This window comes from Xenopus tropicalis, chromosome 1 (genome assembly GCF_000004195.4).
Source record: "Xenopus tropicalis strain Nigerian chromosome 1, UCB_Xtro_10.0, whole genome shotgun sequence".
Taxonomy (NCBI): domain Eukaryota; kingdom Metazoa; phylum Chordata; class Amphibia; order Anura; family Pipidae; genus Xenopus; species Xenopus tropicalis.
Window position 1 is genome coordinate 128,207,702 of NC_030677.2, and position 21,783 is coordinate 128,229,484.

General features: G+C 36.6%; 1 protein-coding gene across 7 annotated transcripts in view; it reads right to left on the reverse strand.

Moving 5' to 3' along the window:
- The window catches only part of smarca2 (SWI/SNF related, matrix associated, actin dependent regulator of chromatin, subfamily a, member 2), a 111,165-nt gene that overhangs the window by 19,229 nt on the left and 70,153 nt on the right, over nt 1-21,783 (reverse strand). For 6 of the 7 annotated variants that reach the window (XM_031890702.1, XM_031890694.1, XM_031890700.1 and 3 more), the window contains 4 exons: nt 19,983-20,210; nt 15,180-15,233; nt 10,123-10,200; nt 7,078-7,296 (listed from right to left, as the gene is read on the reverse strand). In XM_031890702.1, the coding sequence (XP_031746562.1) occupies nt 7,078-7,296; nt 10,123-10,200; nt 15,180-15,233; nt 19,983-20,210 (579 nt within the window). The remainder of the gene's footprint in view (nt 1-7,077; nt 7,297-10,122; nt 10,201-15,179; nt 15,234-19,982; nt 20,211-21,783) is intronic. The other variant, XM_002941009.5, reaches the window with a different exon arrangement.

Consider the following 21,783-nt stretch of genomic DNA (forward strand, 5'->3'; position numbering starts at 1 on the left):
GGACTCTATGGGAGATGGCCTTCCCATAATTCTGAGCTTTCTGGATAACAGATCCCATACCTATTTAGCTAAACACTTGTGCTGCTTTGAAAATATATAAATATATGGAAGTTGCACAAGGCAGCTAATTTACCCCATACATATCAAACTCAGTATAGCACAAAAAGAAAGCACAATTCAGCAATTACTCTTTAAGGTGAACTGAATTGCTTAATTAATACTGATTGTATACCAATCCCTTTTCTCTAGTGACCCTACATAATAAATGTTTTTAAAAACTTCCCTTCACAAGTGGTATGGAAGTTGAAGTATTAAGATCTGTAGCCAACAAGCACGGGAGAGACCCTGATGGCTGCAGCATGAAACTTCTTAATGCCAGAATTATTCTGAGCAGCAATGCCATGCCACAGAGGTATTTTTAAGAAGAAAAATAAACATTTCTTCTAATAATGCAGGACCAGGGGATACCTAGATGCCATCCATTCATAAACATCAGGATATATTTTAAAGGGTTGCATTTTTCCCAAGCAATATTTTGGAGAGTTTTTTTAGTACTGTTCAGAAGTTATTGCTGGTGAAATGTTTTGGCAGTAGTGGTAAGGCTGCAAAGAGTGGATGTAATATGCTTTCAATCCAAGTTGAAAGCATTTAAGGTTAGTGTGCATTGAATGATGGTACATCTAGCGATCTTTTATCCAACATCAGCCAGAGAACAATGAAATTTGTCTATTGTCCAACTGTTTGCAGGACCAAGCAGGTAGCTACCACAGTTTTTCCTAGCTTCAACTAGATGATATCCCTTGAAATTGTGGTTTTTGATGGATAAAAATCATACTTTCAAACATTCATTTCGGATAAGCTTGGTCCTACAATAACGAAAAGGTGTTTTAAAAATCTTAACGTGTATGTCCAGCTTAAAGGAAAAGTAACACTGAACATTTTTAACTAAAAAATCTATTCTACCCTCCCCCAATAATTGCCCTATCCTGAAAACCATTTGTTATTTTGAATGCTTTAGAAGAAAATACCTGTTAAACTCGGCTTCCTGTCATTTGAACAAAGGCGATACGGCATGCTGGGGAAAGTATCAGGAGATGCATCAACTATGCGGCGATACAGAAGTCAGGCTAGCCTTGATCAATCGATCGCCACATAGTTGATGCATTGGGGGAGGGTAGAACAGATTTTTTAGTTAAAAATTTTTAGTGTTACTTTTCCTTTAAGTGAAGGGAAGCATGGTCTGGCTTGTTCAGCCTGCTTTAACCATCTCGCTCAGCAGGTAAAACCATCCAGAGAGAGATCTTTGATATATTAAGTCCACTAAGGTTCTAAAACTTACATATTAGCAAATGAATTCTGGAAGAACATAACGTTGTGTGGAGCATTACAGAGCTCTGCTCCATATTTTTACACATCTAACACTGATTAATTTGCATGTCGATCACCACTCCCTTTGATGTTGCTACCAGTGGCCTCAAAGCAGGTGCCCATTTTTACATTTCTGGCTTGGAGGCAAGTTTTGGAAGCACAGAGACAGTTAACTCCAAGCAGAACCTCCTGCAGGTTTGCAGTCTGCATGGGGCTATCAAATAGCCAATCACAGCCCTTATTTGGCCTCCCCCAAAGAAAACTTTCATGCTTGTGTGGCTCACCAACACTTTTCACATCTGAGTGTTGCTCGTAAGTATAGAAGAAAAAAAAATCAAAGATTGGGGATTCCTTACATAATGTATCACTCCAGCATTTTAATCAGCCCCCTAACTTAATTTTAGACTGTAACCTTGAAGTGGATATTTTACTATATGGTAACTTTGCTTCCTTATTTTATAGAGAATAGTGGTTATGTAGTGTACCTCCTAATGACAGCAAGTACATTTTCCGAAATCATAAAACCCTGTACTATACTACTTTTCATAATGTTGAACATATAGTTTAAATAGCTTCCCATTGTAGAATCTGAATTTAAAGTTTAGAGTTCCCCCACTGACATTATAGGAATTACAGATTTGAAGGGGTTTATTTGTGAACAGTCCGCCCACAGCCAATAACATCTTAAAGAAGAAATACATTTAAAGAAATCTAATTTCCCCAACTTCACTACCTTAACAGTACATTTTGTTGCAGTTAGAAATAGGTTTGCTACAAACAGACCATACATTTCACTTTCAATTGTCAAGGGTAACTGCCTTCTCCTCTAATGCCATCCCTGGGAAGTGCAAGGGAGTGTTTGATACTGCAAATGTAAGATACGCTGTAAGTGTTACATGTATGTATGCAGAGCAACATTATATATAACACATACAGATACAAAGCACAATATCTTTTAAGAGAACCAAGAAAATAACAGCTAACATAATGTGAATAAACTAACCAGCAGATACACTGAGCCTCAGCACAAACTTTCAGGGAGAATATGAGTACTGTTAACCTTTAAGTAGTTATTTTATAGGCACCAAGCCATAAAACATCTGGTACAAAAACTAAAATATTACTCTCCTGTCCCCTAAAGCTTGTCACCTTGCAGAACTATTTTAGAAATTAGCTTAAACAAGGTAAAAGAAATCACTTCAGTACCCTCATACGATATGCATGGCTGAACTTCATTGCAAACTGGAATAAAAAAAGGGACCTAGCCATAAAGCAGCAATAAAACTACTTGTTCACAGATGTGTTTAGACTGAATTACAACCATTTAATTTAAGTTTGTCACAAAATCACACAAATATATTTTCTTCTTATTAAAAAATCCTACTTATAGGTGCAACTCCTGTTCTAAAGTACTGGAACTGAAAAACATTGTAGCATAACTGTCCACAGTATAGATAACCACAATTAGCTCATAACAACAAAATTGTTTGTAAAAACAACATTTTAACATCAAAAGTGATAATTTATGGTAAAATGAGTTCATTTAGTTCATATATCTGCCCCCCCAACTGGATGAGCCAAGCTAGAAATAACCTACTATGTTTGTTTGCAGCTGCATTGTTGATTTGTTTGAGGCAAAACATTTTCATTGGTTTTAAAAGCTGGTGGATGTAAAATCCAGAATGCTTGGGACCAAGTGTTTTCTGGATAAGGGATCCTTTATAATTTGGATTACCATACCATAATTATACAAATAAACAATTAAAACATTAAACAAACCTAATAGTATTGTATTGACATCAATGATTTGCCCTATCTTAGTTAGGATCAAGTGCAAATAACTGTTTTAGTACTACAAAGAGAAAGAAAATCTTTTATACAAATTTAAATTATTTCCTTAAAATGAACTCTATGGGAGATGGCCTTCCTGTAAATTGGAACATTCTGGATAATGAGTTCCCAGATAAGGGATCCTATATCTGTACTTCTTTGGTCCCCATTTTTGTTCTTTGCACTCACTGGTTCTGACTTAAACAACATATCAGAAGACCTACTGGCTTTAACAAAATGAGGGCGCATTGATAGCTGTAGACGCAGTGAGAAACGTGCAATTTCACCGTTTTTTTCCACAATGCAGCATTTTTTCCAAGAATGCAAGTGTTATTGCAATTCACACAGTTGCACTGCATCTGGTACAATTGGGTGGAAGACCAAGTGGTGTAATTTCCAGTGTTAAACTGCACATCTGCACCCATTTCTTTAGATGCCAGAGAGTGCTGCCCCTGTTGACTGAGGGGTGTGAAGGGAACCCTGGAGCTACTGCCGGATCAGACGGTAGCAGTAGCCCAAGGGCTCCCATGTGTCAATAAATGTAGGAGTGACTGTTTCGGAACGGAAGGCAGGAAGAGTAAGCAAAACCGAGCACAATTATACGGAAGTGCATCAAGCGTGTTTTGATACAAGTACCTATAATGAAAGTTGTGTTACACGCAACTCACTGTGGGGAAATGCACAAGTTGGCCACTTCGCTTGCAGATGTAAATGAGCCCTATTGTATAGTAATTACACAAACAAATACCTTTAAAACCACTGATTAAACTTATATTGCAAAATTCCTAGTAAATATTAAAACCGTAGCAGTTAACGGATCTCAAAGGTTGCGGTAAAAAAAGTTCTTCCAGCTTAAAAGACTTTTACAATATGGATCATATTAAAACTTTTACTTCTCTAAAGGAAGAATACAGCCTAGAGAAAGCTGAAATTTTGCAAATATTTACAAATATGCACATACTTAACATCTCTTCCCCAAAGCAAGTTAAGATCATTATCAAATTTTGAGAAGATAATTATTCTGGGAGGGAGAAGGAAAAAAGGTCTGGCAAGGATCTATAATCTTTTAAAGATGGAGAAATGGGAAAAATGTCTAAAGAAAAACTTTTCTATGAAAGATTGGCAACAAGCAATAACCAGGACACAGAGCTGTATAAAATGCATAACACACCAAGAGAATTTTTTACAAAATTTTATACAATTGGTACCTAACCCCCTTAAAATTGTCACAGATTTATCCAGGAACTGTAATACTTGGAGATGTAACAAAGAAATAGGAGATATGTTACACATATGGTGGTCCTGTTCTATCATCCAATCCTTCTGGACTTTTTGGTCTATCTCCGGAAGTGGTGTTTTTAAACATTTATGACAAAATTCCTAACAAGGCTCTGGAAATTGTATTTGATAATTGAAAAATTACTGTCAGACTTTTAATGCCAGGAATTGGGAAAAACAGGAGGTCCCAAACATTTCCTAGCTTATGAGAGAAGTTAGTAGTAGTATAGAATATGGAATGGCAATTCCAAGAAATATTTCGGAAAGAAGATTCTTACAGGAAGCTCACAAAATATGGCAGAACATTTCTGGTCTTGATAATTTATGGTTATGTTTGATGTGTTTTTTTTTTTTGGGAGCTACCAGTTATGTTAAGTTATGGTGTTTTTCTTTTCTCTCTGGAGAAATTGATAAAGTAAGCAGTGTAATTAGTATGGTTTATATGTATTGTAAAAAAAAAATAATAAAAAGTAAGTTGGAAAAAAAAAAAACAGCAGTTTAGCAACTGTTTGGCAATTAGGAATAATTGTGTGTAATAATTACAAATGATCTCATTACTTATCTTACAGTCTCTGATACAATTTAGCAACTGGCAAGTTAAGAGGGACTGCACAGCAAGCACGTTATACCTCTGTTTTGAGGGCATGCTTCTACACAATTAGTGCATGTAAGGGGAGGACAGACACACATTCTCACCCAAATGAACACTACAAAGGCATACCAAGTGCCACTGCCAACATTTCTTTATCATCTTTAACTACATGGTTTACTACATTGCTTAAGCCAAGTTCCTGCCCCCACGGATTAGGAACAAGAGAGGAACCTCCAGTCATATGCTTTGGGACAAGGGATATCAAGACTATTCAGGTAATAATATATTAAATGGATAGTCAGTCTCTCAGGGGTGAAGCAAAAGGCACTGCAAGGCCCTGCACTCCTTTAAAACTGCATACCCCCTTTTTCAACATGAGTGAAATAAATAGGGTTTATGCTATTTGTTCCTATAGTCTTAATTACGAAAAATAAATGATTTTTGTTATTTCTTGAGCTAAACTTTACAGAAAAGAATATTAAAGGAGAAGGAAAGGCTAAGTCACTTGGGGGTGCCAAAATGTTAGGCACCCCCAAGTGACTTAAATTGCTTACCTTATACCCTGGGCTGGTGCCCCTGTTAGGAGAGAACAGCACCAGCCTGGGGTGCTTCCTCCATCCTGTTTCGCGCTTGCGCATGTGCATTAGAGTGAAAAGCCGAACTGTAACAAGGAAGTCGTCTTTTCACTCTACTGTGCATGCGCCGGCCCAGGGATTTTGCCGGCAGAAGAAAGAGGAAGAAGGAATCGCTCGCTCAAGTTACCCCGGACTAGTGCGGTTTTCTCCTAATAGGGGCACCAGCCTGGTGTACAAGGTAAGCGATTTAAGCCTTTCCTTCTCTTTTAAAAGAATACTTTCATGGGAAAACATGTCTTTTTCAAAACATATCAATTAATAGAGCTTTTTCAATAGAATCCACGCCAATACTACAACTAAAAAACACATTTGTTCAAGAAAAATGTTTTAAATGGTAAAGTGAATTATTTTCTGTGTAAACAGTGTAATTTAGAAATAAAAAGTACACCATAAACATCATGACAGTATCCCTTTAATTTTGTAAGTTCTATAGTTATATGTATAATTTAACTAGTGTATTTTGTTTCATAAGATGCATTTCAGAGATTCTTACAGGTAGTTAGTTCATGTGTCATGGTAAATGCAATTCCTTCTATCAGCTTTACTGGATGACTGAACACACTGGTTTCATTTTCACTAAACTTCAATACCTGAGTTCTACCACTTGTCTTTTATAAACATTCTGCCATAGCCCTGCATTTTATAAATTCAGAATTAAGATTCACTTGTATCACTTCTATAAGGGACACTGAGTTTACTCTCCATACAAACCCCTAGAACTTGGAGATCAGATTTCTACTAAAAAGGTGTGAAATCATATAAAGGATAAAGAAATGTCCATTATAAAGATTACATACACATGTTTAGTTTTGAAGGGCCAATTCCTCCTATTTTTTAGTTTTCATTATTTTACTTGATCCCTGTGTTTCTGACACTATGCTAAAACTGCAGAAATCTAACTTGGGGAAGCCTTGACTTTGGAAACAACAGTAAAATTATCCTATGTCTCAAGCATCAAAATTAATTGTAAATCATAATTTTTTATAATGATCCAGTGCCTGTCAATGGGAGATTGCAATCTATGTGACAATTTCAGAAGGAGGAAATATTTAAACTTCAGTGAATGAATTATATTATTATTATATAGTCCTATAACCAGGAGAAGCACAACAATTGCATAAAACTGGCAGCTAGCAATAACATATAGGGTTTCACTCTCTCTTAAATCAGCTGTTGCGCTATTTGTTTGTCTTTTTGTTAAGATGTGACAGTTCTGTGGATTCTACCCTATCCCTTCTCCACAACGAGAAAACAAATAAGGGAATCAGAAGTAAAGAACTAATCTGAGAAAATTTTATTTTTATAACTGCTCACAAAGAACCTCCTCTGTATGAACTCCACCAAAGTTAAAATAATGAAATAAATCACACTTACTCTGAGCCACTGCTTGTCTGTGAGTGCATCACTATAATCCACATCCCTGCGCTGACGTGACCCTCTGCCAAATATTTTTTCCTCCTCTTCTTCACAGGTTAACCTCTCAACTTCAGCATCATCTTTTATGATCCAAGAGGGCAGGTCATCCTCTTCCATCAGTCTTGGCTTACGGTTTGGGTTGCGAGCATCCTCTCTACGACGATCGAGATCCATTCGCTAAAAAATTAATAACCACTATGTAAAACATAGGCTGAAAATAATTCATAGAGGTTTTTCATACTGGGAACCTGTAACCACAGAGGGGATCTGTAGATGACATTTTAAAATAAATAGGATCATAGGGGAGGAAATAGGAAGTTATACAAAAAAACTGGACAAAGGAGAAACTAAAGGAGAAGTGGTACAGGTGCACCAGTCCCAAACCCTAAGCCAGGGAAGTGGAAATCCATAAAAAACAAGATAATGGACACTCAAAGAATTCACAAAGGCCACATTAATGTAGTAAAAAAAATCCTTTTCTCTGTAGCCTTGCTCATAAGGCACGTAATCAAAGGCTCAACCAGAAATTAAGTGTCTTTGGAGTACAAAACAAGTATTTTGAATTCACGTGACTTTGTTTTTTTTTTTTGTACTTAAGGGCTCTGGTACACGGGGAGATTAGTCGCCCGCGGCAAAACTCCCTGCTCGCGGGCGACTAATCTCCCCGAGTTGCCTTCCCCTGCCATCCCACCGGCGAACATGTAAGTCGCCGGCGGGATGGCAGACGCGGCGGCGCGATTTCGCGCAAATCGCCGAAAAAGACTCGCGAGGCTTTTTCGGCGATTTCCTGAAATCGCCCCGCCGCGTCTGCCATCCCGCCGGCGACTTACATGTTCGCCGGTGGGATGGCAGAGGGAAGGCAACTCGGGGAGATTAGTCGCCCGCGAGCAGGGAGTTTTGCCGCGGGCGACTAATCTCCCCGTGTACCAGAGCCCTAAAAAACAAAAAACTAAAGAAGGCCACACCAACGAGGTTGTTAGGGAGGCAGATAAATGGGTTTTAGTAGGGAGTAATAAGTGGTTTAAAGGTAGAAAACTGGGTGTATTGGGTATTGTACTGGGTGTGGCTAGTTTGGCAAAAATGGGTTTATTTTTCTAGTTATGAATAACAATGTGCATGTGTGTTTAATTTGTCCTGTCTATAGATAAACTTTGTTGCAGAAGATAAAAATTGAACCAGAAGAAAATTAAAGCGCATGTAACAAAGGTTTAAAAGGACATCTATTGAGTTCAACATTTTATGCCAAAATAACACCTGCTAGTTGGCAAAAAAAAACTTTCTGAAGCCACTCCCTGGATTAACTTGTGCTAAGAGCTATTTTCAGCCATCTAATGTTTTTGCCAGTACAACTGAATCAGGTAGAGAATTACACAACTTTACTCATTGTAAAAAACCTTTTCTGAATATTAAGATCATATGGGCAATGAGTAAATAGACTGCAAGTAAAAGGTGAATGAATGAGTCTTATTTTTTGCTTTCCTTTGCTGTTAACGAACTGAGGAGCTGTTAAAGCAATGAATTATTACTAATGTTGAGGAGCATAATTGGAAAGAGGTTGAAACAGATAAATAACCATCCATAAAATGTGGTGCTTTCCTACTTGTGGATATTCTGCAAATGTCAAAATTTGACAAAGTTACTTTTTGGAGTCCCTGCTGGCATTGCTGCCATCACCTACATTTGCCTCAGCATTTAGATATATTCCACCAGTCCTGTCTTCCCGGTACTTGTGCAAAATACATAGTTTCACGGGTTAGCAGTGCACCACTAAACTCCAAAATATAAAGAATGACTCATTTGGTGAGGTCTTCAAATGAGTGAATTTCTGCCCAATCTGGCTACACATGGTTAGTTTTGTTTCACACGGCACCCATTTAGAATGTGTACATGCCCCAGTGGTGAGCTTTCCCCAGTTTAGTACCAACTGTAAGTGTAGATTCCATTGTTCTAGACCAGTGATCCCCAACAAGTGGTTCGTGAGCAACATGTTGCTCCCCAACCCCTTGGATGTTGCTCCCAGGGGCCTCAAAGTAGGTGTTCATTTTTGAGTTTCTGGCTTGGAGGCGAGTTTTGGTTGCATAAAACCCAGTGTAAAGCCAAACAGGCTGCCAGTCCACATAGGGGCTACCTAATATTTATAGCTCTTATTTGCACCCCCAGGAAATTTTTCCATGGTTGTGTTGCTCCCCAACACTATTTTAATTTGAATGTGACTCATGGGTATAAAAGGTTCTAGACAGATAAAACATTATATGAATTATATATTGGTAATGGTCTCAGCAAAAAAAAAAAAAAAAAAAAAAAAAAAATTTTCGTTTTGCATTTTGGAATATAAATTATTTGCATAAGTAAGTATATGTGGACCATAGACATATATATGGACATATATTAAAGAGTTTATGAAAAAGTCTGTTAAGTCAGTAGGAATATGGGAAGGTATGGGTCATAAAATGGATAAGGAGAGTCTCATCACTGTCCTAGAATTAGAATCCATTTAAGTATCAGTAAAAAAAATGCTCAAACATGTAAGAAATCCAGGACACAGGTGATAGCCAAATTAGGGATGCACTGAATCCAATATTTGTTTTCGCCATTTGGTTGAATCTCATCATTTTTTCCCAACCTGTATCATGAGTGCCTGGCCAAATCAAATCCAAACTCTCAATAGAACATGACTTGAGTTACTTAAAGGTTAAAAATGTTTTGGTATATGTCAATTTTTTGCATCTGCGTATGCAAATTAAGGATTTGGATTCAGTACAAGTATCGGCTGAATCTTTTGTGGTGGGTTCAAAATAAGGCAGAACCCCAAAACTGTGGATTCAGTGCATCCCTACCCCTAATTCCAGGAACCAAATTTGCTGATTTGGTGATCCTGTAGAATACCTTTTATTTTATTTTTTTTTCTTTTAATTTCAGGGAAACTATACTAGACAGAAATGCACTCCCTGTCCAACAAATAATAAAACCTGGCAAAACCAACTGCCGTTCTGGGTGACTTACCATAAAAAGCTCAAATTCTTCTTCATGTCTTGCTATCATTTGATTGAGGGTTTCATCATCAGGAACTTCATCTTCTTCCTGCCAATATGTGACAGAAATATGCTATAGTGAAGTATGTACATTATATACATTTCATAAAGGGAAGGGAAAATAATAGGAACACGCAAAGTTGTATTTGCATCATTTTGCTCCAGAATGAATAAACCAGGGAAAAGATAATTAATGCCCAATGAAATGGATTCCCTATGAGACAGCTAGAAGTGTTTATTTTTCTATAATCTATAATTTAGTATCAGTATATACATACAGATACATAAAACACCCTACATTCAGGCAGGACTCATCTTTACATATACACCTTCAATTTTAAATGGGAATATGGGGGCAGATATATCAAGATGTAAGTTCAGAGCTTAATACATAAAAACTCACCCATGTTCTATTCATTCCCATGGGATTTTAAGAAGTGTATTTATCAATCCATGAAAGTTAGAACTCACTTTTTGATAAATACACTTCTAAAAAAGGAATGAATAGAATGTGGGTGAGTTTGTATGTATTAAGCTCTGAACTCACATCTTGATAAATCTGCCCCCAGGTCTTCTGACACCACAGATGATAGTAAACACACTTCAATACAAATGATGACTTTTGCTTCATAGATATTATTTTTAATTGTGTAGAGTAGCAATATTTGGTAAGCCATTTTAAATTAATTATTTTCAGTTTTTTGGTGCCACTGGCCCTTTAAAATCCAAAGTGGCCATACATGTACTGATTAAATCATATGAAACCTAGTTTCATACGATTTCCAGATTCTGCGTGGGCTCAGAATTATCACCCCGGTAATTTTTGTACCATGGCGATCGGACGTTTAGTCGATCGGCCAGGTTAAAAAATTTTGGTTGGATGAAATCTCAGCATGTACAGTATTGTGTATCGGATGATATCGAAGGGCGACCTACAATGGAAGTCACTATCGTACGATTGGTGTCTGCCAACTATTTCATGTTTAGAATATCCTCCAATTTGTATTTTTAGGGCTTTAGTCTACAATTTCAGTCAGAATGTTAGTTTTAGATTGTTGCATTTAAAAGCACGACTGATATCCGAACATTCATCAGAAGGCCAAAATCTGAACGTATATGGCCAGCTTAAGCCTTCAGTTCAAAGGAGATCTGTTTGTCAGCACTTTTGTGTTAGACTGTGTACCATTTATTTAGCATTTGCATATACCTGTGCTGATAAATAGTAATTCTCTGATGTGGCTGGTAAATACAAAATGAAAAGGGTATTCTTTTTTTTGACTGATAAAATGCTTGTATCCTGGAGGCCTAAGGAATTAATTGGGCCGACCTTGTGCATTTTCTGACCAAAAGGCCTATAGGCTAAAATACGAGGGGCTAAATATCAGGGGCTAAAAATGAACAATTACAACAGCAGGAACTAAGAAGGAGCTGTGGCATTCTCTATAATTCCTCATCTGCTGATGTACTATGAACTACCAGGAATGGTGCATCAGCAAATAAATGTTTTTAATCTGCAGACTGAAAAGCCAACCAATAGAACATGGATATCATTCAGGACTGGTGGGCCTCCATACCATACAGTTATTTCAACACAAAGTTTCATCAGAATTTTAAGGGTATATTGCATATCACTAATATTTGCTGTTTGGTAACCAGTGAAATGAAATTTAAAAAAAAAAGCACAAGGTCTGAAACACACATAAGCCTATTTCCAATTTAACCAACAGAAAGAAAGCAAAACCAGGGTAGGCATGGTAATGGTAGGCAGGGTAGGCATGCAATGAATAGCACTGTGCTGGACAGAAGCAAAACAGAACCTTTTACTGGTTTAATAAGTGAGATCTCACTTGCCTTTACTGCTATTTATGGGTTTTTTTGTTTTTAGCACTAAGACATGTCTAGATGGCAGATTATTCTTACAGCATGATCTTCACATAGGAAGTTAAAAGAAAACAAGGCAAACTCCTTGAAAATGCAAAATCCCATGACTTTGGAATTGAAGCTGGATTTGGACTACATATGTTCTGAGGGAACCACTGCACAGTGGAAACAATGGTAAAATCCTATGAGTTCAGTAACAGTGAGCTGCATTTAGACTGCACTCATTCTGCGGGAACCATAGAAGCAACAATAAGTACTCCCACAAATTCTGATTCCCCAATACATATCCCATGTTGGGAGGAAGGACCTAAACAATTATTTCCTGCACTGGAATCGGTCCAGCTAGGAAAATAAATTTAGTATGACAAAAAATGTGTCAAAAATATCTTGCTATATTACTGCCACGTTACAGTCATACAGAATGTTTCACTGGGTGATGGAAGCTTTTTTTTTTTTTTTTTTATATCAAGTGTGGTGTCCATGGTATTATCCCATGGCTACTTCTACAAGATCCAACAGCAGTTTTAGTATAATTACTATTGGATAGCACCAGAACAATTTGTTTCAGAATTCCATGTATAAAAAATCAGCAGATGTCTGTACCTGAAACAAACCATTAGTAACCAAACTGCCCATATGGCTTGAAGTCATAAAGCCAGTTCTTACTATGCAGTTAAACAGGCTTAAGTAATCACAAACAGTACAGGAGAAATCTGCACACTGACTCTACCTCTCTTTGCATCTTCTGCCTGCAATCACTGTCACAGAAGCACAGAAATCAAACATATAGATTGGTTGTTGTTACATGTGTTTACACAACACAAACATGTGATTTAAAGTTCCATCGTATAGGTTACACCTGTCTGGGGACAAGCTCAGTATAAGTAACTCCAGGTCCATTAGGCTCCTTGTCCAGCACTGGGCCGTAGCACCCCTGTTTTGGGTACCAACACAAATATTTCATATTTTTTGTTTTTAAACAGTTTAACAGAAAAAAGCAAGCCTAGAAAATAACATGTATCTCATGCTTAGGTTCATGTACTGGCCTAGGGGCCTGCTCACTGTTCTCTCTAATTTGTGCTCTCTCATGAGTGCACACAGATTTTGAGGCCAGCACACAAAGAATGGTGTGTGAAATTCTGACCTGAGCACACTGTTTTTAAAAATGCGCACACACGTTTAAAAACAAAAATATTTTTTTTGCGTACATAGCCGAAAAGGCATTAGAGGGAACATTGGGCATGCTATAGTGCAATCAAGAATCAACCAAGAGTATATAATCCTCACTAGACTTGCAACGGAGCAGCATTCATCACCTGAAGTTTACATAAGGACTGAAAAGCAGAGTACCAGGAAGGCTGAAACAAAGCTGTTACTGCTTGCCTAGGCAGACTCATGGGAATTTGCTACAAAGCAGCTAATAACTCTTTTAACATCTCTGTCCAAAAAGGTGTCCATGTATACACCAAGCTCTTTGTGTTTTCCTATGGGAAGTCCCAGTCACATTCTGAGAGATTTTCTGCTGTGATTTAATCACTACTAAAATATCTCCAGTTGATTACTTGCCTCACAGAGAAGCTAAAGGCATAATGTATATCAATTCTGTATTTCTTCACAAAATGCTACCCGCTCATTTATTAGTTTTAGATTTGCCTAAACTCTTCTATTCTACAGCTAAACTCTTCTATTCTACAGCTAAACTCTTCTATTCTACAGCTAAGGGACCTGTTACACAGAACGCTTGGGACCTGGGGTTTTCTGGATAACGGGTCCCTTACATAATTTGGATCACAATACTTTAAGTCTATTAAAAAAATCATTTAAATGTTAAATAAACCCAATATGATCATTTGGCTGGCCTCCAATAAGGACTAGTTATATAGTATCTAGTAGAATTAAGTCTAAAACAACTGGACTTTTCTGAGTTTTTCTTGAAAACGTTTCACCACTCATCCGAGTGGCTTCTTCAGTTCAAATGACTGGTAGGGAATTCCCCGGTATTTAAACTCTTGATGGTAGTAGAGTCACAGACATCCAATCACAATGGTTCCATTGAACTTGTTCAGTTAGGTGTTAGCTGAAACTGACAGGTGTAAGAAGGTATGATCCAATCACAATGGTACCAAGATTCTCATTGATGAAGGTGTTAATCCTTCAAAGTACACGACTGGAAGTGTGAACTGTTGTGAAACTGCCGGGGTAAGGATGTCAACGCGCCATTGTATGTTGGTGACAAGCGGTGTCTCAGGCCCCCTCCTCTGTTCAGGGATGGTTTTTCCAGGTTGGCATAAATGGCCTCTTTCACACCTCTTTCAAACCATCTGTCCTCTCGGTCCAAAAATACAGAGAAAAAGGAAATTTTGAAAATTGTAATAATTTGATTGGGAGTCTATGAGAGATGGCCACAATTTGGCGTTTTGAGGATAACAGGTCTCAGGATAACAGATGCCATACCTGTATTGCTAGTAGAATGCCTGGCTTAAATGTTCCTAATCAGCACAACCATCGTGCAGTACTAAAATGCTCTTTCTTTCTATCCAGGAAGAACCTTTTAGTTTATTTAGAGATATTCATAAAACCTTGCAATATTGTATACAAGCTTCTCAACACAGATGAAATCAGAAGAAAACAAAACTATATATGTAATACCAACACAAATATTAAAGCATTTAAGAGCTCCAACTTCAATAATTTTTACTCATCAGTAAAAATGAACAAATAAAACACATCCCAACTAAGAGAATAATGTATTATAAAATGTTTGTCATGACACTGACCCGATTGACATTATTCAATATTTTATCTGCAAACAAAGTATTTCTGTACTGTTTAACCAATGGCACTATTTATTGCACATTAAAAGAAAAAAAAATTATATATAACATCTTTGTCCATATACAAAAAAAAAAGAAAAGGGGGGGATGTAAATTGCACATTTTGTGAAAATACACATAAATAAGAATACACAAAAGCAGTATAACAAATACAGAAGCTGCCGTGATGGTGGCAAATAATTTCGGCACGGTGTGCAATGTGACAACCTGTTGATGCGGTATGCAAATAAATAAAACCACAAAAATATGTATGGATGAAGCACTACATGCAAAATAGACCAACGACTGTAACAAGTCCATGAAAACCACCAACCTGGCTTGCACCTTCTTGGGAAATATCTCCTGAAAGGTCATCTTTCTTTTGGCTCTAGGTCAATTAGTACAACACTATATTAGGCACATAACTTGAATCACAGCACACTAACAACACTACAATTCTATAGGGTCAGGACACAGACTTTCAATCAAACACACCCATTCGGAATGCAGTGGCAGCAATACTAGGTCCAACCACTTGATTATCACTTTTTTTTTTAATTTCACCAAATTTACATTTAAAAGTATCAACGGTAAGTAAAATATTTCACGTTAGCTAATGCTGCAGCAGACTGGAGAGCAATCTGCCTCTGTTAGAACAATAAGCAATTTGCCAAATTATGCAATTAAAAATCAATCTTTAAATCATTTAGTAAATGGCTCTGGCTGAAATGTTGATAACATCACTGTAAATTGGTTTTCTGTGTAACAACTGACCATTCTGTAGTGCAGTTATTTGGATTCCAAAATATTGTAGGAAAGTTCAGCAAATCTATCTTCATTCAAATGGGCAGCTGTATTACCTGACATACTTTTTATTCAAGCTCAAGGCATACAAACCACGAATATAGAAATATATGGAATGTAAATAAAACTTGAAATAATCATTTATACAAATTTTTTAAAAATTTAAAATTAATTTGAATTATATGCTCAAAAAACATATAGGGATTATTTTAATTTATGGTACAGTTTGATTCCTTGAAGAAATATAAACGCATACATAAACTCCCTAGTCAAAACTCACTGGCACATAGCTTCAAGGACATGTAAAGTGTATTACCCTGGGGAAGATGTCAGAATGTTAATCACCCCCAAGTGAAATAGATTGCTATGTCTTTCCTTGGGTCGGTGCTCCTGTTGGGAAAAAACTGCACCAGCCCATGGAAAAGCTACCTAAGTGCTGTGCCGGCATCTTTGTGCCTTCAATCCTCTATCCTTTGGCAGTTGGCAATCTGGGCATGCGCAGTAGAGTAGATCTGCCGGGTTTACTCTACTGCACATGCCTGAACTAGGATTTTCATAAGGGACGCAATTACGGTGGAAAGTAAATGTTGGCGCAGGCTTCTCAGAAAAGGAGCACCAGCCCAGGGGAAAAACTTAGCTATCTATTTCACTGGGGGCTGCTTAATATATAAAAAAAAAAAATAAAAAATAAAAAAGATTTTTTCTGAGAAATCTATATGGAAAATACAAAAAATTATATCTGTGATATACAGGTATTGGACCCTTTACCTTGTCCAGGTATCTGGAACACTTGAAAATTGAGTATGCTAAGAGGCTACAACCAGATAGCCTAAATTCCTTTCTTTTAACCAGAAACAGGGAGGGGAGGACACAGAAGAGGCGTTTTAATGTTGTAGTGTTTAGTAATTGTTTGCCAAAAAAAAGCATATTATTCAATTACATGGCAAGCATCAGGTCCTGATAATTCTAGATAACAGATCCCATACCTATTATATGTGAAATAAATTCTATATTCAAATTAATGAGAAGTCCTCCTAAAAATTAACTAATCACGTAGACTGCTATTTTTATGACAATATGCACTTGGTCTTCACAGTTTTTTTTTTTTTTTGCGATTCCTTTTTTTTTTCCTTCTGCAGTTTTTGGGATTAAATGTTACTTAAAATGTTACTTGATTGACAGTGACCAAACAACCAAGCAGTGTTTGACTGAAAGGCTGGAAAATGAATAGGAGAGCATAGGGCAAAAGACCTTGTCACTAAATAGCATTCTAAAATTTTAAATAGAAAGACATAAAGCATCAAAAACAATAAAGACAAAAAACAGAATAACCTAATAATTGTCTCAGAATATCAAACTCTGTATGATACCTAAGATTAATTCTAAAATGGACAATCTTTCTTTTCTTTTTTTTTTTTTATAAATAACACTGCGGTGAACAACTTATTACTCATGAACAAACTACATAGCAGCCTGTTAAACTTGTTTAACCAAAAGCAATTCTAAATATTCCACAAAAGCAATATGTCCTGTACATTTATGAAGTAAATATTTATACAGGTATGGGACCTAAATGCTTAAGGCCTGGGGTTTTCCGGATAAGGGGTCTTTCTGTAACTTTACGGTTACTAAAAAAAAAAAATTTAAACATAAAATAAACCCTATAAGATTGTTTTGCGTCCAAAAAGGATTCATTTCATTAACTTTTTGATGGTATTTATTCATACTTTTTGCAGGAACAGATTACAGTGATATGTGTATTAGGGGTTTCAGTATTGTGTGGGACTCTTTAACCTCCTCTTAGCCAGAAAACTATCTGAAAAACTCCAGTTCCTGAGCATTCTGGATAACAGGTCCTATACCTGTATATAATTAAAATGGAGTCTATGGGAAATAGCAGTCTCGTATTTGGAGCTTTCTGCATAATGGGTACTACTAGGTAGGCTATCAGATTCTTCAAGGTTCATAGACTTTGCGCTATATGAAGCCTTAAATCCAGCATCTTGTAGCATAATTATCACGTGACCATATTAATTCATAATATTTTCTGTTCTACTAGAAAACACTTTCTACAGCGAACATGAAGAGGAGTTGTACGAGAGTTGTACGAGCGTACCTCTATAGGAGACCTAGGAGACCTAGAAAGACAACATTTTAGATGATGTATTTTACATTCATGAAGAGTTACTGGATATGAGTAATCTGTCGGAGTGAGGGATAACTGGAAACCGCGACGTTTGGGTATGACCTAATAATGCGGTTAGGCCCTGAACCATTATATATACACCACTGGTCTTTGGATGGGTTTCTGGCATATAAAAGAAGGTGTCTTAAAGTTTCTTTTTACTGAGACATATGAACAAGATTTTAAGGCAAATGTATTGCAAAATTGTGCATTTTGTATATCATATACAATGTTTAAGCACTTCCATATGAACAGATTTGTTGCAGGTCTGAATGAATTTCCAAGAGTGTGTGCAATCACATATAGATCTAAAACAAAAGGGGCTAAGTGATTTATACCTCAATTAAGATTTGTGACAAACACCGACAGATACTGTCATAGGCATCAACTGCAACTTATGTTTATAAAAAAATCTTGAAGACATCACACCCACGTTAAAAAATATTGTGACAGAAGACTTTTAATAGATAGGAAGGCAATTACTCTTCAAGTACTGAAAGGTTATAAGCAGTAGAGTCAGTTTTACCTTAAAATACAATATAACTGTATAATGAAAAGGATTAAGCAGTGCAGCATGTTACACTATAGCAGAACCATGGAATAGTATTCATCTGCTTAGTAGTATTTTTAACCTCTAGACAAAGCTGGAAAACATCCCTGTTGATAACCTTACAAGAGACTGAATGTTTGTTTCCAATATCAGGCAAAACCTACTTCTAACAAAAGCACAATTCCCCTATTCCCTTGGCATTGGCTGAACATGCTGTAGGTGAGCCCTGCCCCATGCAGCAACTGTTAGAGTAGTAAACTGAATTTGCTTAAAAAAAAAAAAAAGGTTGGTGGTGCGTGGGGACAGATTTGGTAAATAACAGTATAAGCCCTTTTAGTTAGCTATTTATTGAATATGATTTTACAGCAAGATTAATACTGGGGATTCTCAAGTCATGGGTTTGTTTTTATGTGGAGCTAAAAAAAAACTGAATGAGTGTGACACCTAGTGGAAATTATTGGACAGTCAACATGTATGCTTTGTATTTCACCACTAAAGTACATGAAACCCAAAAACGTAGGGGAGCAATTGTACTCTCTCTACTCCCTACAACCTTCCTTTACAACTCAAAACAGCAAAACCTGCTCAGTTTTTTTAAGCAATGCAACCCATATCATATGCAGCTACCTGAAAAAAATCTAACCAATGATTAATTGCTATAGGTCTAAGTTCAGGTGTAAATTTACCACGTGTTCATAAATAAGCCCCACTGTATTTTTCTGGTACATATCAGCAGGTGAAGAAATGCCTGAATTGCTCCTGATGCCCTCCTCTTACAACAGGTTGAAGGAGGCAGTCTTGGTGCTGTCAGACATTTTCTATTGGCATATACCAAAGGAGAAAATGACATGTGAACAATGAGCCCTACAAATGCTTTTCACATAAAGGAAGATGAGACAAAGAACGGACGGCAATTTACTTTAAAAATTCCATGAACACCACTGGCATGCTAAATCTCAAAATACTGGCATGCATATTAATGAACAGTTAAACATTTACGATTGTTAGTAGTAGATACATTTTAAAAAAGTGCTTCATGTATAGTCCATTCTAAGACTGCAGTTCCTTATGCCAAAGGAAGACCTCAGGGTGCACAGCCTTTTGATTAAAATGTAGAATATAAAATGTCAATTTTTACTGATATTCTGTTGATAATTGCTACTTCTAAAGGTGATTGGTTACAAAAGGCATGCTCAAGAATTCACTGGTTTTCATTAAAAGGCTTAGTGTCCATGGCACTACAAGGTGCCTTCAAACAGTGACCCCAGCAGCTAGGCTGAACTACTATGGCCTTCGTGTCGACCACTAAGGTGAAAACAGGGGGCACTTTAGAAGAATGTGCACCCCTGTAATTCTTTAGTGTGATTGTTTTGGATCACCATAGGGTTGTACAATCATATTAAGCAGACAAATATATTTTGCCACTTTTGCTTTCTGTTTTTATTTTTCCTTGTGAGTTAATACAAAGTTTAATATACACACAAAGATTAACAAAGCTATCTCTTCATCTGTAAGGATGATAATCTAGATTATAATTAAAATGTAATTTCTTACAAACACTGTATTTTATGAAACAATCATATCAACGCAGCAAGTACCTCGTTTTGTTCTTCATGTTCCAGAATAGCTTGAAGGAATGCCCTACGTTCATGGCTTGAAGATTTCTGGTCAAACATGCCAGCTTGGATAACCTTCTGATCTACATTCAGCTTGTATTTGGCAGCTGCAAGAATTTTTTCCTCCACGCTATTCACAGTGCACAAGCGAAGCACGCGAACTTCATTTTGCTGGCCAATCCTGTGGGCTCGGTCCTGTGCCTGTAAATCCTGTTCAAATTAAAAAAAAAAAAAAAAGTAAAGAACGCAAACTTTTTGAAAACCAACTATAATGCATATTACCCTCCGGCAACAGGTTACCAAGAACCCAATGACAGCATGTTAACAGGTAAAATAACCAAATTCAATGAAACAGATTATGTACTGTATTAAACCCCTTATATACGGAGCATTTTATATATAATTTTATATTTATTATAAACCTAAAAAATACAATTTTACACAGTAAAGTAACTGCAAATAAAGGCCATTTAAGAGATAAAAACTGGTACAGGTATTTCTATCCAGAAACCTGGTTTTCAAAAAGCTCTGGATTAAGGGAAGGTCATCTCCCATAGCCTGTATTTTAAGTAAATGTATTCTCATTTTTTAAAATGGAAGTTTTCATTGTAATAATAAAAAAGTATATAGGTATGGGACCTGTTAACCAGAATGCGAGTGGCTTTCCAGAAAAGGCATCTTTCTGTAATTTGGATCTCCATACTTTAGGTCTACCTAAAAATAATTTTAACATTAATTAAATCCAATAGGGTTGTTTCGCCTCCAATAAGAAGGAATTATAATCTTAGTTGGGATCAAGTACAAAATACTGTTTCATTACTACAGATAGAAATAATTACTTGAAATTTGATGTATTAGATAAAAATGGAGTCTATGGGAAATGGCCTTCGCATATTTGTACCTTGTACCTTAGGGTACAAGCTGATGAATCCATATTGGATTTTTATGAGGCAAGATTATCGTGATCCAAATTACAGACAGATCTATTCAGTGGAAAACCCCAGGTCCCAAATATTCCAGATAAAAGATCCTAAACCTGTACTATAAATCATTTCCACTGTACCATTGTATCCAAGGGAAGGCTAACAGTGTTTGTTACTATTTATTACACATTTAGAAGGAATATACTAGACATTACATAATCATTTTTCTTGCACATTTTCTTCAATCTGTTTCAGCACAGCAACTTGGCATCATTTAGCTGGTGGCGGTGGCATTATTTTTAGAAACATTTTGACAAAACAAAGCTGTTGTGTCTGATGTCCATGATTTATTTCCACATTAAGCACCATTTACTTTTCATATTGCCACAAAGGCAATGAAAGAAGTGCAGTGCTATGTTTTGAATCAGCCTCCATCTGCTCTTTCTGCTGTGATACATTTGTGAGTTGGCACTGACACACTGCAGAGAGCAATCCAAGATTATTAGCCATGGTACTTAGTTCCAATTCATAAACAGCATAAAAAAATCTAAAGGTCAGTGGGACTGAAATGGTTGTTTCTCTAACTATTATGTATTTACAGCCAGAACCTGTAATGGTTCCATGTTATATAGTTGCAATGGACATGTATATCGGCCAGCTACAAGGATGACATTTTAGCAAGACTGATTTGTCTATAGTATATTGAAAGCTAATCTAAAGCAAACTACCAACTCTAAGTAATCTTACTGGAAATACAATTCTACAAAACAAGATGTGGAAATATATATAGGTTTTACAGATTTCTGCTGGAGTGGAATGGCTGCACTAGAGCAGTCTATACCACAGAAGCATATACGCAT